The sequence below is a fragment of the Melanostigma gelatinosum genome, assembly GCF_949748355.1.
Source record: "Melanostigma gelatinosum genome assembly, chromosome: 14".
In the NCBI taxonomy this organism is placed as follows: domain Eukaryota; kingdom Metazoa; phylum Chordata; class Actinopteri; order Perciformes; family Zoarcidae; genus Melanostigma; species Melanostigma gelatinosum.
This window is the reverse complement of record NC_136647.1, coordinates 436,289-453,804: the sequence shown is the minus strand read 5'-3', so window position 1 is coordinate 453,804 and position 17,516 is coordinate 436,289. Positions and strand designations below refer to the sequence as shown.

At 36.6% G+C, this 17,516-nt stretch overlaps 1 protein-coding gene across 1 annotated transcript; it reads right to left on the bottom strand.

The window, feature by feature from the left end:
• Positions 1–104: 104 nt before the first annotated feature.
• Positions 105–17,308, bottom strand: ccdc90b (coiled-coil domain containing 90B). Its single transcript, XM_079282864.1, has 9 exons — positions 17,177–17,308; positions 14,811–14,930; positions 14,592–14,695; positions 14,404–14,505; positions 11,379–11,420; positions 11,214–11,285; positions 9,465–9,518; positions 9,271–9,385; positions 105–756 (listed from the first exon to the last, which is right to left on the bottom strand). The coding sequence occupies exons 1-9, from the start codon at positions 17,217–17,219 to the stop codon at positions 701–703; spliced, it is 708 nt and encodes a 235-aa protein (XP_079138990.1). The 5' UTR covers positions 17,220–17,308; the 3' UTR covers positions 105–700.
• Between the last annotated feature and the right edge of the window lie 208 nt (positions 17,309–17,516).

Here is a 17,516-nt window from a genome sequence, read left to right as displayed (position 1 = left end):
ACAAACGAATGTTTTTACATTTGAAACAATCAAACCTTCAAATTCAACACAATATTATTAAATAAGTTTTAATACATGTATTATATTTATTACAATAAACAGGTTTATTAAATATTCTCTGATTGTTAAATAGGTTTTCCCCTAAAATATCTTCACTACTTCATGCACATAGTTTTAAGTACATCTTTGAGGTACTAGTACTTATATTTGTCATCCACTTTATTTCAGAGGGAAGTATTTCAGCGTATAGTACTCTGATCCGGTAGTAATACGACAATTAAAAAGTACTACATTTAAAATCATCCAAAGTATTGGAAGCTGATAATACTTCAGTACTTATATACTGAAGTAGTATTTTGAATACAGGACGTTTACATGTGATGGAGTATTTTTTTAATTGTTGTACTTTTACTGAAGTCAATGAAATATAGTGATGTAGAATATCTAGTAGCATTACGTGAAGATACTAAGTACAAGTACAAGTACCTCAACACTGTTCTTAAATACTGTACTTGAGTAAATGTGTACTGGTACCTTATAGTACCAGTACACTCTTCTGCGTACTTTCCTTTAACTGAGAGTACTTCTGTACTAAAGTAACATCTGACTTTAAACTTTGACATTTCGTAGCAGCAGCTGAGTCCACCGGAACTACTTTGCGTGGCGGAGGAAGACGAGTTAAACGAGTCCCGGCTGTGTTTCACCTCCACAGCCGGTAAACTCCCAGAGCGATGGCGAGGCAGGAAAACACGGTCGCTGAGGAGAAAACACAGTATTACTACGAGTACTACTGCTAGTGTGTTTACTAGAGTACTGGACTTACTGTACGCCAGCTCAGAGGTACATGTAGTACTTTATACTGTACTACACCTCAGAGGTACATGTAGTACTTTATACTGTACTACACCTCAGAGGTACATGTAGTACTTTATACTGTACTACACCTCAGAGGTACATGTAGTACTTTATACTGTACTACACCTCAGAGGTACACAGTGTACTTTATACTGTACTACACCTCAGAGGTACATGTAGTACTTTATACTGTACTACACCTCAGAGGTACATGTAGTACTTTATACTGTACTACACCTCAGAGGTACACAGTGTACTTTATACTGTACTACACCTCAGAGGTACATGTAGTACTTTATACTGTACTACACCTCAGAGGTACATGTAGTACTTTATACTGTACTACACCTCAGAGGTACACAGTGTACTTTATACTGTACTACACCTCAGAGGTACATGTTGTACTTTATACTGTACTACAGCTCAGAGGTACATGTAGTACTTTATACTGTACTACAGCTCAGAGGTACATGTTGTACTTTATACTGTACTACACCTCAGAGGTACATGTTGTACTTTATACTGTACTACAGCTCAGAGGTACATGTAGTACTTTATACTGTACTACACCTCAGAGGTACATGTAGTACTTTATACTGTACTACACCTCAGAGGTACATGTTGTACTTTATACTGTACTACATCTCAGAGGTACATGTAGTACTTTATACTGTACTACACCTCAGAGGTACATGTTGTACTTTATACTGTACTACAGCTCAGAGGTACATGTAGTACTTTATACTGTACTACAGCTCAGAGGTACATGTAGTACTTTATACTGTACTACACCTCAGAGGTACATGTTGTACTTTATACTGTACTACACCTCAGAGGTACATGTTGTACTTTATACTGTACTACACCTCAGAGGTACATGTAGTACTTTATACTGTACTACAGCTCAGAGGTACATGTTGTACTTTATACTGTACTACACCTCAGAGGTACATGTTGTACTTTATACTGTACTACACCTCAGAGGTACACGGTGTACTTTATACTGTACTACATCTCACAGGTACATGTTGTACTTTATACTGTACTACACCTCAGAGGTACACGTTGTACTTTATACTGTACTACACCTCAGAGGTACATGTTGTACTTTATACTGTACTACACCTCAGAGGTACACGGTGTACTTTATACTGTACTACATCTCACAGGTACATGTTGTACTTTATACTGTACTACACCTCAGAGGTACACGTTGTACTTTATACTGTACTACACCTCAGAGGTACATGTTGTACTTTATACTGTACTACATCTCACAGGTACATGTTGTACTTTATACTGTACTACATCTCAGAGGTACATGTAGTACTTTGTACTGTAATACATCTCACAGGTACATGTAGTACTTTGTACTGTAATACATCTCACAGGTACATGTACTTTATACTGTACTACAGCTCAGAGGTACATGTACTTTATACTGTACTACAGCTCAGAGGTACACAGTGTACTTTATACTGTACTACATCTCACAGGTACATGTTGTACTTTATACTGTACTACACCTCAGAGGTACATGTTGTACTTTATACTGTACTACATCTCAGAGGTACATGTTGTACTTTATACTGTACTACATCTCAGAGGTACATGTTGTACTTTATACTGTATTACACCTCAGAGGTACATGTAGTACTTTATACTGTACTACATCTCAGAGGTACATGTTGTACTTTATACTGTATTACACCTCAGAGGTACATGTAGTACTTTATACTGTACTACAGCTCAGAGGTACATGTTGTACTTTATACTGTACTACACCTCAGAGGTACATGTAATACTTTATACTGTACTACATCTCAGAGGTACATGTTGTACTTTATACTCTACTACAGCTCAGAGGTACATGTTGTACTTTATACTGTATTACACCTCAGAGGTACATGTTGTACTTTATACTGTACTACACCTCAGAGGTACATGTAGTACTTTATACTGTACTACATCTCAGAGGTACATGTTGTACTTTATACTGTACTACACCTCAGAGGTACATGTTGTACTTTATACTGTACTACACCTCAGAGGTACATTTACTTTATACTGTACTACATCTCAGAGGTACATGTTGTACTTTATACTGTATTACACCTCAGAGGTACATGTAGTACTTTATACTGTACTACATCTCAGAGGTACATGTTGTACTTTATACTGTATTACACCTCAGAGGTACATGTAGTACTTTATACTGTACTACAGCTCAGAGGTACATGTTGTACTTTATACTGTACTACACCTCAGAGGTACATGTAATACTTTATACTGTACTACATCTCAGAGGTACATGTTGTACTTTATACTGTACTACATCTCAGAGGTACATGTACTTTATACTGTACTACATCTCAGAGGTACATGTTGTACTTTATACTGTACTACAGCTCACAGGTACATGTAGTACTTTATACTGTACTACAGCTCACAGGTACATGTTGTACTTTATACTGTACTACACCTCAGAGGTACATGTAATACTTTATACTGTACTACATCTCAGAGGTACATGTTGTACTTTATACTGTACTACAGCTCACAGGTACATGTAGTACTTTATACTGTACTACAGCTCACAGGTACATGTAGTACTTTATACTGTACTACAGCTCAGAGGTACATGTTGTACTTTATACTGTACTACAGCTCAGAGGTACATGTAGTACTTTATACTGTACTACAGCTCAGAGGTACATGTAGTACTTTATACTGTACTACAGCTCAGAGGTACATGTAGTACTTTATACTGTACTACAGCTCAGAGGTACATGTAGTACTTTATACTGTACTACACCTCAGAGGTACATGTACTTTATACTGTACTACATCTCAGAGGTACATGTAGTACTTTATACTGTACTACAGCTCACAGGTACATGTAGTACTTTATACTGTACTACACCTCAGAGGTACATGTACTTTATACTGTACTACAGCTCAGAGGTACATGTAGTACTTTATACTGTACTACAGCTCACAGGTACATGTAGTACTTTATACTGTACTACAGCTCAGAGGTACATGTACTTTATACTGTACTACAGCTCAGAGGTACATGTTGTACTTTATACTGTACTACAGCTCACAGGTACATGTAGTACTTTATACTGTACTACAGCTCAGAGGTACATGTTGTACTTTATACTGTACTACAGCTCAGAGGTACATGTAGTACTTTATACTGTACTACATCTCAGGTACATGTAGTACTTTATACTGTACTACAGCTCAGAGGTACATGTAGTACTTTATACTGTACTACACCTCAGAGGTACATGTACTTTATACTGTACTACATCTCAGAGGTACATGTTGTACTTTATACTGTACTACAGCTCAGAGGTACATGTAGTACTTTATACTGTACTACAGCTCAGAGGTACATGTAGTACTTTATACTGTACTACATCTCAGAGGTACATGTTGTACTTTATACTGTACTACAGCTCAGAGGTACATGTAGTACTTTATACTGTACTACATCTCAGAGGTACATGTAGTACTTTATACTGTACTGCATCTCAGAGGTACATGTAGTACTTTATACTGTACTACACCTCAGAGGTACATGTTGTACTTTATACTGTACTACAGCTCAGAGGTACATGTAGTACTTTATACTGTACTACAGCTCAGAGGTACATGTAGTACTTTATACTGTACTACACCTCAGAGGTACATGTTGTACTTTATACTGTACTACACCTCAGAGGTACATGTTGTACTTTATACTGTACTACAGCTCAGAGGTACATGTAGTACTTTATACTGTACTACACCTCAGAGGTACATGTAGTACTTTATACTGTACTACACCTCAGAGGTACATGTAGTACTTTATACTGTACTACACCTCAGAGGTACATGTTGTACTTTATACTGTACTACAGCTCAGAGGTACATGTAGTACTTTATACTGTACTGCATCTCAGAGGTACATGTAGTACTTTATACTGTACTACACCTCAGAGGTACATGTTGTACTTTATACTGTACTACAGCTCAGAGGTACATGTAGTACTTTATACTGTACTGCATCTCAGAGGTACATGTAGTACTTTATACTGTACTACACCTCAGAGGTACATGTTGTACTTTATACTGTACTACAGCTCAGAGGTACATGTAGTACTTTATACTGTACTACATCTCAGAGGTACATGTTGTACTTTATACTGTACTACAGCTCAGAGGTACATGTAGTACTTTATACTGTACTACAGCTCAGAGGTACATGTAGTACTTTATACTGTACTACACCTCAGAGGTACATGTAGTACTTTATACTGTACTACAGCTCAGAGGTACATGTAGTACTTTATACTGTACTACACCTCAGAGGTACATGTAGTACTTTATACTGTACTACAGCTCAGAGGTACATGTTGTACTTTATACTGTACTACAGCTCAGAGGTACATGTAGTACTTTATACTGTACTACAGCTCAGAGGTACATGTAGTACTTTATACTGTACTACAGCTCAGAGGTACATGTTGTACTTTATACTGTACTACAGCTCAGAGGTACATGTTGTACTTTATACTGTACTACACCTCAGAGGTACATGTAGTACTTTATACTGTACTACACCTCAGAGGTACATGTAGTACTTTATACTGTACTACACCTCAGAGGTACATGTAGTACTTTATACTGTACTACAGCTCAGAGGTACATGTTGTACTTTATACTGTACTACAGCTCAGAGGTACATGTTGTACTTTATACTGTACTACACCTCAGAGGTACATGTAGTACTTTATACTGTACTACACCTCAGAGGTACATGTAGTACTTTATACTGTACTACAGCTCAGAGGTACATGTTGTACTTTATACTGTACTACACCTCAGAGGTACATGTACTTTATACTGTACTACATCTCAGAGGTACATGTAGTACTTTATACTGTACTACAGCTCACAGGTACATGTAGTACTTTATACTGTACTACAGCTCAGAGGTACATGTAGTACTTTATACTGTACTACACCTCAGAGGTACATGTACTTTATACTGTACTACATCTCAGAGGTACATGTAGTACTTTATACTGTACTACACCTCAGAGGTACATGTACTTTATACTGTACTACAGCTCACAGGTACATGTAGTACTTTATACTGTACTACAGCTCAGAGGTACATGTAGTACTTTATACTGTACTACATCTCAGAGGTACATGTAGTACTTTATACTGTACTACAGCTCAGAGGTACATGTAGTACTTTATACTGTACTACACCTCAGAGGTACATGTACTTTATACTGTACTACATCTCAGAGGTACATGTTGTACTTTATACTGTACTACAGCTCACAGGTACATGTAGTACTTTATACTGTACTACACCTCAGAGGTACATGTAGTACTTTATACGGTACTACAGCTCAGAGGTACATGTTGTACTTTATACTGTACTACAGCTCACAGGTACATGTAGTACTTTATACTGTACTACAGCTCAGAGGTACATGTTGTACTTTATACTGTACTACAGCTCAGAGGTACATGTAGTACTTTATACTGTACTACACCTCAGAGGTACATGTTGTACTTTATACTGTACTACAGCTCAGAGGTACATGTAGTACTTTATACTGTACTACAGCTCACAGGTACATGTAGTACTTTATACTGTACTACATCTCAGAGGTACATGTAGTACTTTATACTGTACTACAGCTCAGAGGTACATGTTGTACTTTATACTGTACTACATCTCAGAGGTACATGTAGTACTTTATACTGTACTACACCTCAGAGGTACATGTTGTACTTTATACTGTACTACATCTCAGAGGTACATGTAGTACTTTATACTGTACTACAGCTCAGAGGTACATGTAGTACTTTATACTGTACTACATCTCAGAGGTACATGTTGTACTTTATACTGTACTACAGCTCAGAGGTACATGTAGTACTTTATACTGTACTACAGCTCACAGGTACATGTAGTACTTTATACTGTACTACAGCTCAGAGGTACATGTTGTACTTTATACTGTACTACATCTCAGAGGTACATGTTGTACTTTATACTGTACTACAGCTCAGAGGTACATGTAGTACTTTATACTGTACTACAGCTCACAGGTACATGTAGTACTTTATACTGTACTACACCTCAGAGGTACATGTAGTACTTTATACGGTACTACAGCTCAGAGGTACATGTTGTACTTTATACTGTACTACAGCTCACAGGTACATGTAGTACTTTATACTGTACTACACCTCAGAGGTACATATAGTACTTTATACTGTACTACACCTCAGAGGTACATGTTGTACTTTATACTGTACTACAGCTCAGAGGTACATGTAGTACTTTATACTGTACTACACCTCAGAGGTACATGTAGTACTTTATACTGTACTACAGCTCACAGGTACATGTAGTACTTTATACTGTACTACACCTCAGAGGTACATATAGTACTTTATACTGTACTACAGCTCAGAGGTACATGTTGTACTTTATACTGTACTACACCTCAGAGGTACATGTTGTACTTTATACTGTACTACAGCTCAGAGGTACATGTAGTACTTTATACTGTACTACAGCTCAGAGGTACATATAGTACTTTATACTGTACTACAGCTCAGAGGTACATATAGTACTTTATACTGTACTACAGCTCAGAGGTACATATAGTACTTTATACTGTACTACAGCTCAGAGGTACATGTTGTACTTTATACTGTACTACAGCTCAGAGGTACATGTAGTACTTTATACTGTACTACAGCTCAGAGGTACATGTAGTACTTTATACTGTACTACAGCTCACAGGTACATGTAGTACTTTATACTGTACTACACCTCAGAGGTACATATAGTACTTTATACTGTACTACAGCTCAGAGGTACATGTTGTACTTTATACTGTACTACAGCTCAGAGGTACATGTAGTACTTTATACTGTACTACACCTCAGAGGTACATGTAGTACTTTATACTGTACTACATCTCAGAGGTACATGTTGTACTTTATACTGTACTACATCTCAGAGGTACATGTTGTACTTTATACTGTACTACAGCTCAGAGGTACATGTAGTACTTTATACTGTACTACAGCTCACAGGTACATGTAGTACTTTATACTGTACTACAGCTCAGAGGTACATGTAGTACTTTATACTGTACTACACCTCAGAGGTACATGTTGTACTTTATACTGTACTACACCTCAGAGGTACATGTAGTACTTTATACTGTACTACAGCTCAGAGGTACATGTTGTACTTTATACTGTACTACAGCTCACAGGTACATGTAGTACTTTATACTGTACTACAGCTCACAGGTACATGTAGTACTTTATACTGTACTACAGCTCACAGGTACATGTAGTACTTTATACTGTACTACACCTCAGAGGTACATATAGTACTTTATACTGTACTACATCTCAGAGGTACATGTAGTACTTTATACTGTACTACAGCTCAGAGGTACATGTTGTACTTTATACTGTACTACATCTCAGAGGTACATGTTGTACTTTATACTGTACTACATCTCAGAGGTACATGTTGTACTTTGTACTGTACTACACCTCAGAGGTACATGTTGTACTTTATACTGTACTACATCTCAGAGGTACATGTTGTACTTTATACTGTATTACACCTCAGAGGTACATGTAGTACTTTATACTGTACTACATCTCAGAGGTACATGTTGTACTTTGTACTGTACTACACCTCAGAGGTACATGTTGTACTTTGTACTGTACTACATCTCAGAGGTACATGTTGTACTTTGTACTGTACTACACCTCAGAGGTACATGTTGTACTTTATACTGTATTACACCTCAGAGGTACATGTAGTACTTTATACTGTACTACACCTCAGAGGTACATGTTGTACTTTGTACTGTACTACATCTCAGAGGTACATGTTGTACTTTGTACTGTACTACATCTCAGAGGTACATGTTGTACTTTATACTGTACTACATCTCATAGGTACATGTTGTACTTTATACTGCACTACAGCTCAGAGGTACATGTAGTACTTTATACTGTACTACAGCTCAGAGGTACATGTAATACTTTATACTGTACTACATCTCAGAGGTACATGTTGTACTTTATACTGTACTACAGCTCAGAGGTACATGTAGTACTTTATACTGTACTACAGCTCACAGGTACATGTAGTACTTTATACTGTACTACAGCTCACAGGTACATGTAGTACTTTATACTGTACTACAGCTCAGAGGTACATGTTGTACTTTATACTGTACTACAGCTCAGAGGTACATGTAGTACTTTATACTGCACTACAGCTCAGAGGTACATGTAGTACTTTGTACTGTACTACAGCTCACAGGTACATGTAGTACTTTATACTTCTTGGTGTACCTGCCAGGTAGCGGATGGTCTCCAGCTTCAGAGACTCCAGGACGGTCTTCAGCGAGGCCACCTGCAGGTCGATCTTCCTGTTGATCTCCATGTTGTCGTTCTCCAGGTCGGCTTTCTGACCACATGAGACACACGGACCAATCACAGCGCGCGTAGCTTCGCATGGAGAATATGACAGCAGTGTGGTCTCGTACCTTGTGATGGAACTCTGAACTGGTCTCCATCAGCTTCTTCTCCTGTTCACTGAACTTGACAGAACACACAAAACAAAAACAATCTTTCAGCCGATATTTTAAACATGATCAAAACCTCTCAGGACACTGAGACTGAAGGAACGTGATCTCTCAGCAGCTTTGTGGACTTTTATTGATAATAAACAAAATAAAATCAGATATCAGGACAGAAAGTGTATCACACGAATCTATCAACATGTTTTAATTTCTCTCCCTCTCCTTCTCCTTCTCTTCCTCTCCTTCTCTTCTTCTCTCCCTCTCTTCCTCTCCTTCTCTTCCTCTCCTTCTCCTTCTCTTCCTCTCCTTCTCTTTCTCTTCCTCTCCTTCTCTTCCTCTCCTTCTCTTCCTCTCCTTCTCTTCCTCTCCTTCTCTTCTTCTCCTTCTCTTCTTCTCTCCCTCTCTTCCTCTCCTTCTCTTCCTCTCCTTCTCTCCCTCTCTTCCTCTCCCTCTCTTCCTCTCCTTCTCTTCCTTTCCTTCTCTCCCTCTCTTCTTCTCTCCCTCTCTTCCTCTCCTTCTCTTCCTCTCCTTCTCTCCCTCTCTTCCTCTCCCTCTCTTCCTCTCCCTCTCTTCCTCTCCTTCTCTTCCTCTCCTTCTCTTTCTCTTCCTCTCCTTCTCTTCCTCTCCTTCTCTTCCTCTCCTTCTCCTTCTCTCCCTCTCCTTCTCTTCCTCTCTTCGTCTCCCTCTCTTCCTCTTCATCTCTTCCTCTCTCCCTCTCTCCCTCTCTTCCTCTCCTTCTCTTCTTCTCTCCCTATCTTCCTCTTCCTCTCTTCCTCTCCTTCTCTTCCTCTCTTCCTCTCCCTCTCTTCCTCTCCCTCTCTCCCTCTCTTCCTCTCCCTCTCTTCCTCTCCCTATCTTCCTCTCCCTCTCTTCCTCTCTTACTCTTCCTCTCTCCCTATCTTCCTCTCCCTATCTTCCTCTCCCTCTCTTCCTCTCTTACTCTCCCTCTCTCCCTATCTTCCTCTCCCTCTCTTCCTCTCCCTATCTTCCTCTCCTTCTCTTTCTCTCCTTCTCTTCTCTCCCTCTCTTCCTCTCCTTTTCTTCTTCTCTCCCTCTCTTCCTCTCCCTCTCTCCTTCTCTTCCTCTCTTCCTCTCCCTCTCTTCCTCTTCATCTCTCCCTCTCCCTCTCTCCCTCTCTTCTTCTCTCCCTCTCCCTCTCTCCCTCTCTCCTTCTCTCCCTCTCCCTCTCTTCCTCTTCCTCTCTCCCTCTCTTCCTCTCCCTCTCTCCCTCTCTTCTTCTCTCCCTCTCTTCCTCTCCCTCTCTCCCTCTCTCCTTCTCTTCCTCTCTTCCTCTCCCTCTCTTCCTCTTCCTCTCTCCCTCTCTTCCTCTCTTCCTCTTCCTCTCCCTCTCTTCCTCTTCCTCTCTCCCTCTCTTCCTCTCCCTCTCTCCCTCTCTTCTTCTCTCCCTCTCTTCCTCTCTTACTCTTCCTCTCTTCCTCTCTTCCTCTTCCTCTCTTCCTCTCTCCCTCTCTTCCTCTCTTCCTCTCTCCCTCTCTCCCTCTCTCCTTCTCTTCCTCTCTTCCTCTCCCTCTCTTCCTCTTCCTCTCCCTCTCTTCCTCTCCCTCTCTTCCTCTTCCTCTTCCTCTCTTCCTCTCTCCCTCTCTTCCTCTCTTCCTCTCTTCCTCTCTTCCTCTCTCCCTCTCTTCCTCTTCCTCTCTTCCTCTCTTCCTCTCTCCCTCTCTTCCTCTCTTCCTCTCTTCCTCTCCTTCTCACCACGTCAGAGATCCTGCTGCTCTGCAGGTTGATGTCCAGTTTGGTTTCAGCTCTGACTTTCAGACTCTCCTCCTGAACACAAACATCAAACACATCGGATCAAATGAACGTGACGAAACGTTTTGTCATGAAATCGTTACATGAAATATGAAAACACGTTCAGACCTTCAGTCTGTTTTGAATCTGCTCCAACTCTCGTTTCATCTTCTACAAGAAAACAACAGAAGCGTGAAAACATCGTGAACAGTTTAACGGTGAAGGATTGATCCACAGGAACAACTGTAGCCAACACATTGAATCAATACATATCAATACATATCAATACATATCAATAAATATCAATAAATATCAATACATATCAATACATATCAATAAATATCAATACATATCAATAAATATCAATAAATATCAATACATATCAATACATATCAATACATATCAATACATATCAATAAATATCAATACATATCAATGCATATCAATACATATCAATACATATCAATGCATATCAATGCATATCAATACATATCAATACATATCAGTACATATCAATGCATATCAATACATATCAATACATATCAATGCATATCAATACATACCAATGCATATCAATAAATATCAATACATATCAGTACATATCAATACATATCAGTACATATCAATACATATCAATACATATCAATACATATCAATACATATCAATACATATCAATAAATATCAATACATATCAATAAATATCAATACATATCAATACATATCAATACATATCAATACATATCAATAAATATCAATACATATCAGTACATATCAATACATATCAGTACATATCAATACATATCAATACATATCAATACATATCAATACATATCAATACATATCAGTACATATCAATACATATCAATACATATCAGTACATATCAATACATATCAATACATATCAATACATATCAATACATATCAATACATATCAGTACATATCAATACATATCAATACATATCAATACATATCAATACATATCAATACATATCAATACATATCAGTACATATCAATACATATCAATACATATCAATACATATCAATACATATCAATACATATCAGTACATATCAATACATATCAATACATATCAATGCATATCAATGCATATCAATAAATATCAATACATATCAATAAATATCAATACATATCAATACATATCAATACATATCAATGCATATCAATACATATCAATAAATATCAATACATATCAGTACATATCAATGCATATCAATACATATCAATACATATCAGTACATATCAATACATATCAATACATATCAATGCATATCAATACATATCAATACATATCAGTACATATCAATGCATATCAATACATATCAATAAATATCAATGCATATCAATAAATATCAATACATATCAATAAATATCAATACATATCAATACATATCAATACATATCAATGCATATCAATACATATCAATACATATCAATACATATCAGTACATATCAATACATATCAATACATATCAATACATATCAATACATATCAATACATATCAATACATATCAATACATATCAATACATATCAGTACATATCAATACATATCAATACATATCAATACATATCAATACATATCAATACATATCAGTACATATCAATACATATCAATACATATCAATGCATATCAATGCATATCAATAAATATCAATACATATCAATAAATATCAATACATATCAATACATATCAATACATATCAATGCATATCAATACATATCAATAAATATCAATACATATCAGTACATATCAATGCATATCAATACATATCAATACATATCAATACATATCAGTACATATCAATACATATCAATACATATCAATACATATCAATGCATATCAATACATATCAATACATATCAATACATATCAATACATATCAGTACATATCAATGCATATCAATACATATCAATACATATCAGTACATATCAATACATATCAATACATATCAATACATATCAGTACATATCAATAAATATCAATACATATCAATAAATATCAATACATATCAATACATATCAATACATATCAATACATATCAATACATATCAATACATATCAATGCATATCAATACATATCAATACATATCAGTACATATCAATGCATATCAATACATATCAATAAATATCAATGCATATCAATAAATATCAATACATATCAATAAATATCAATACATATCAATACATATCAATACATATCAATGCATATCAATACATATCAATACATATCAATACATATCAGTACATATCAATACATATCAATACATATCAATACATATCAATACATATCAATACATATCAATACATATCAATACATATCAATACATATCAGTACATATCAATACATATCAATACATATCAATACATATCAATACATATCAATACATATCAGTACATATCAATACATATCAATACATATCAATGCATATCAATGCATATCAATAAATATCAATACATATCAATAAATATCAATACATATCAATACATATCAATACATATCAATGCATATCAATACATATCAATAAATATCAATACATATCAGTACATATCAATGCATATCAATACATATCAATACATATCAATACATATCAGTACATATCAATACATATCAATACATATCAATACATATCAATGCATATCAATACATATCAATAAATATCAATACATATCAATACATATCAATACATATCAATACATATCAATACATATCAATACATATCAATAAATATCAATACATATCAGTACATATCAATGCATATCAATACATATCAATACATATCAGTACATATCAATACATATCAATACATATCAATACATATCAATACATATCAATAAATATCAATAAATATCAATACATATCAGTACATATCAATACATATCAATACATATCAATACATATCAATACATATCAATACATATCAATAAATATCAATACATATCAGTACATATCAATACATATCAATACATATCAATACATATCAGTACATATCAATAAATATCAATACATATCAATACATATCAATAAATATCAATACATATCAATAAATACCAATACATATCAATAAATATCAGTACATATCAATACATATCAATACATATCAATACATATGAACAGATGTCGTGGTCGTACCGTGTTCTCAGATCGGAGGTTGGCGAAGTCGCTCTTCTCCAGGATCACCATGTCCTTCCTGATGGAGTCCAGTTGAGCCATGATCTGCTGCAGAGCGATTTCCTCCAAGAACAATCAACACGACGCGACCAATCAAAACAGGACGTCCTCTGTGCTGCAGTAAAGGTGTGTTTTGTGTACTTTTCTACCTGGTGGGATTTGGTCACCATGTCCTTGTAAACGATGTCCATGTTCGCGGTCGTCAAGGTAACCAGAGCCGAAACGATGAGCTCCGCCTGAGGCTTCTCAAAACCTGCAAGTCAAGACGCGGGGAAGGAAAATCCAACTGTATGAAACCGGGAAGTTGTTTTGATGTAAAATATATTGAATTGTTTTGATTGTTTTGATTGTTTTGATTGTTTTGTCACCGCTGCTCTGCAGCTCCGTCACCATCGAGTGAGAGTCAAACGTTAGTTTACGTTGTTCAAGAGACGTTAAGTCAACCTTCCTCAGGTCAAAGGTCATCGTAGGGGCTGTCATGTGGAAACCTAAAACACACACACACACACACTCACACACACACACACACACATACTCACACACACACACTCACACACACACACTCACACACACACACATACTCACACACACCCACTCACACACACACTCACACACTCACACTCACACACACACACACACACACACACACACACACACACACACACACACACACTCACACACACACACATGCACACGTACACCACATTTATTCACACACACAATACAATACGTTGTATGAGAGCGTTTATAGTAACAAAGTACTTTTGCTGAAACAGAGTATTTGTACACTTTGGTAAAAGTCCTTTAACTGTAGCATAGTATTTTACACTGTAGTATTAGTACTGTACTGTCACAGAGCAGTATTACACTGTAGTATTAGTACTGTACTGTCACAGAGCAGTATTACACTGTAGTATTAGTACTGTACTGTCACAGAGCAGTATTACACTGTAGTATTAGTACTGTACTCTCACAGAGCAGTATTACACTGTAGTATTAGTACTGTACTCTCACAGAGCAGTATTACACTGTAGTATTAGTACTGTACTGTCACAGAGCAGTATTACACTGTAGTATTAGTACTGTACTGTCACAGAGCAGTATTACACTGTAGTATTAGTACTGTACTGTCACAGAGCAGTATTACACTGTAGTATTAGTACTGTACTGTCACAGAGCAGTATTACACTGTAGTATTAGTACTGTACTGTCACAGAGCAGTATTACACTGTAGTATTAGTACTGTACTCTCACAGAGCAGTATTACACTGTAGTATTAGTACTGTACTGTCACAGAGCAGTATTACACTGTAGTATTAGTACTGTACTGTCACAGAGCAGTATTACACTGTAGTATTAGTACTGTACTGTCACAGAGCAGTATTACACTGTAGTATTAGTACTGTACTCTCACAGAGCAGTATTACACTGTAGTATTAGTACTGTACTGTCACAGAGCAGTATTACACTGTAGTATTAGTACTGTACTCTCACAGAGCAGTATTACACTGTAGTATTAGTACTGTACTGTCACAGAGCAGTATTACACTGTAGTATTAGTACTGTACTCTCACAGAGCAGTATTACACTGTAGTATTAGTACTGTACTCTCACAGAGCAGTATTACACTGTAGTATTAGTACTGTACTGTCACAGAGCAGTATTACACTGTAGTATTAGTACTGTACTGTCACAGAGCAGTATTACACTGTAGTATTAGTACTGTACTGTCACAGAGCAGTATTACACTGTAGTATTAGTACTGTACTCTCACAGAGCAGTATTACACTGTAGTATTAGTACTGTACTGTCACAGAGCAGTATTACACTGTAGTATTAGTACTGTACTCTCACAGAGCAGTATTACACTGTAGTATTAGTACTGTACTGTCACAGAGCAGTATTACACTGTAGTATTAGTACTGTACTCTCACAGAGCAGTATTACACTGTAGTATTAGTACTGTACTCTCACAGAGCAGTATTACACTGTAGTATTAGTACTTTACTCTCACAGAGCAGTATTACACTGTAGTATTAGTACTGTCACAGAGCAGTATTACACTGTAGTATTAGTACTGTACTCTCACAGAGCAGTATTACACTGTAGTATTAGTACTGTACTCTCACAGAGCAGTATTACACTGTAGTATTAGTACTGTACTGTCACAGAGCAGTATTACACTGTAGTATTAGTACTGTACTGTCACAGAGCAGTATTACACTGTAGTATTAGTACTGTACTGTCACAGAGCAGTATTACACTGTAGTATTAGTACTGTACTGTCACAGAGCAGTATTACACTGTAGTATTAGTACTGTACTCTCACAGAGCAGTATTACACTGTAGTATTAGTACTGTACTGTCACAGAGCAGTATTACACTGTAGTATTAGTACTGTACTCTCACAGAGCAGTATTACACTGTAGTATTAGTACTGTACTGTCACAGAGCAGTATTACACTGTAGTATTAGTACTGTACTCTCACAGAGCAGTATTACACTGTAGTATTAGTACTGTACTCTCACAGAGCAGTATTACACTGTAGTATTAGTACTTTACTCTCACAGAGCAGTATTACACTGTAGTATTAGTACTGTCACAGAGCAGTATTACACTGTAGTATTAGTACTGTACTCTCACAGAGCAGTATTACACTGTAGTATTAGTACTTATATTGTGAGATCGTATCTGAACGGATCTTCTTCTTCGTCTCTTCATAAACAGACTCACCTCTCCAGGTTCCGGTTCCGACCCGCCGCAGCAGCGCATTCATCCTGGAGACTGGTGTTGTGTTTTAAGAGTTTAAATAAAGTTGAATGAAACACGAATAAAACTTGAGGAACAGTAAGGATCACAGACCGGAAACAGATGAAAGCACGAGGAGGAAGTTCAACCGACAGTTTAAAGATCGGGCTGTCATTGTGCTGCATTCAGGGCCTGTCGGAGTTCTCATTATTACTGTGGTCACAGTATAAAAAACAGGACAAACAACAATATTAATATTAATAATAGTAAAAGTCAAATTGATATACAGCACTCCTCAAAACAGACATTGTCAGTTTATTCATAA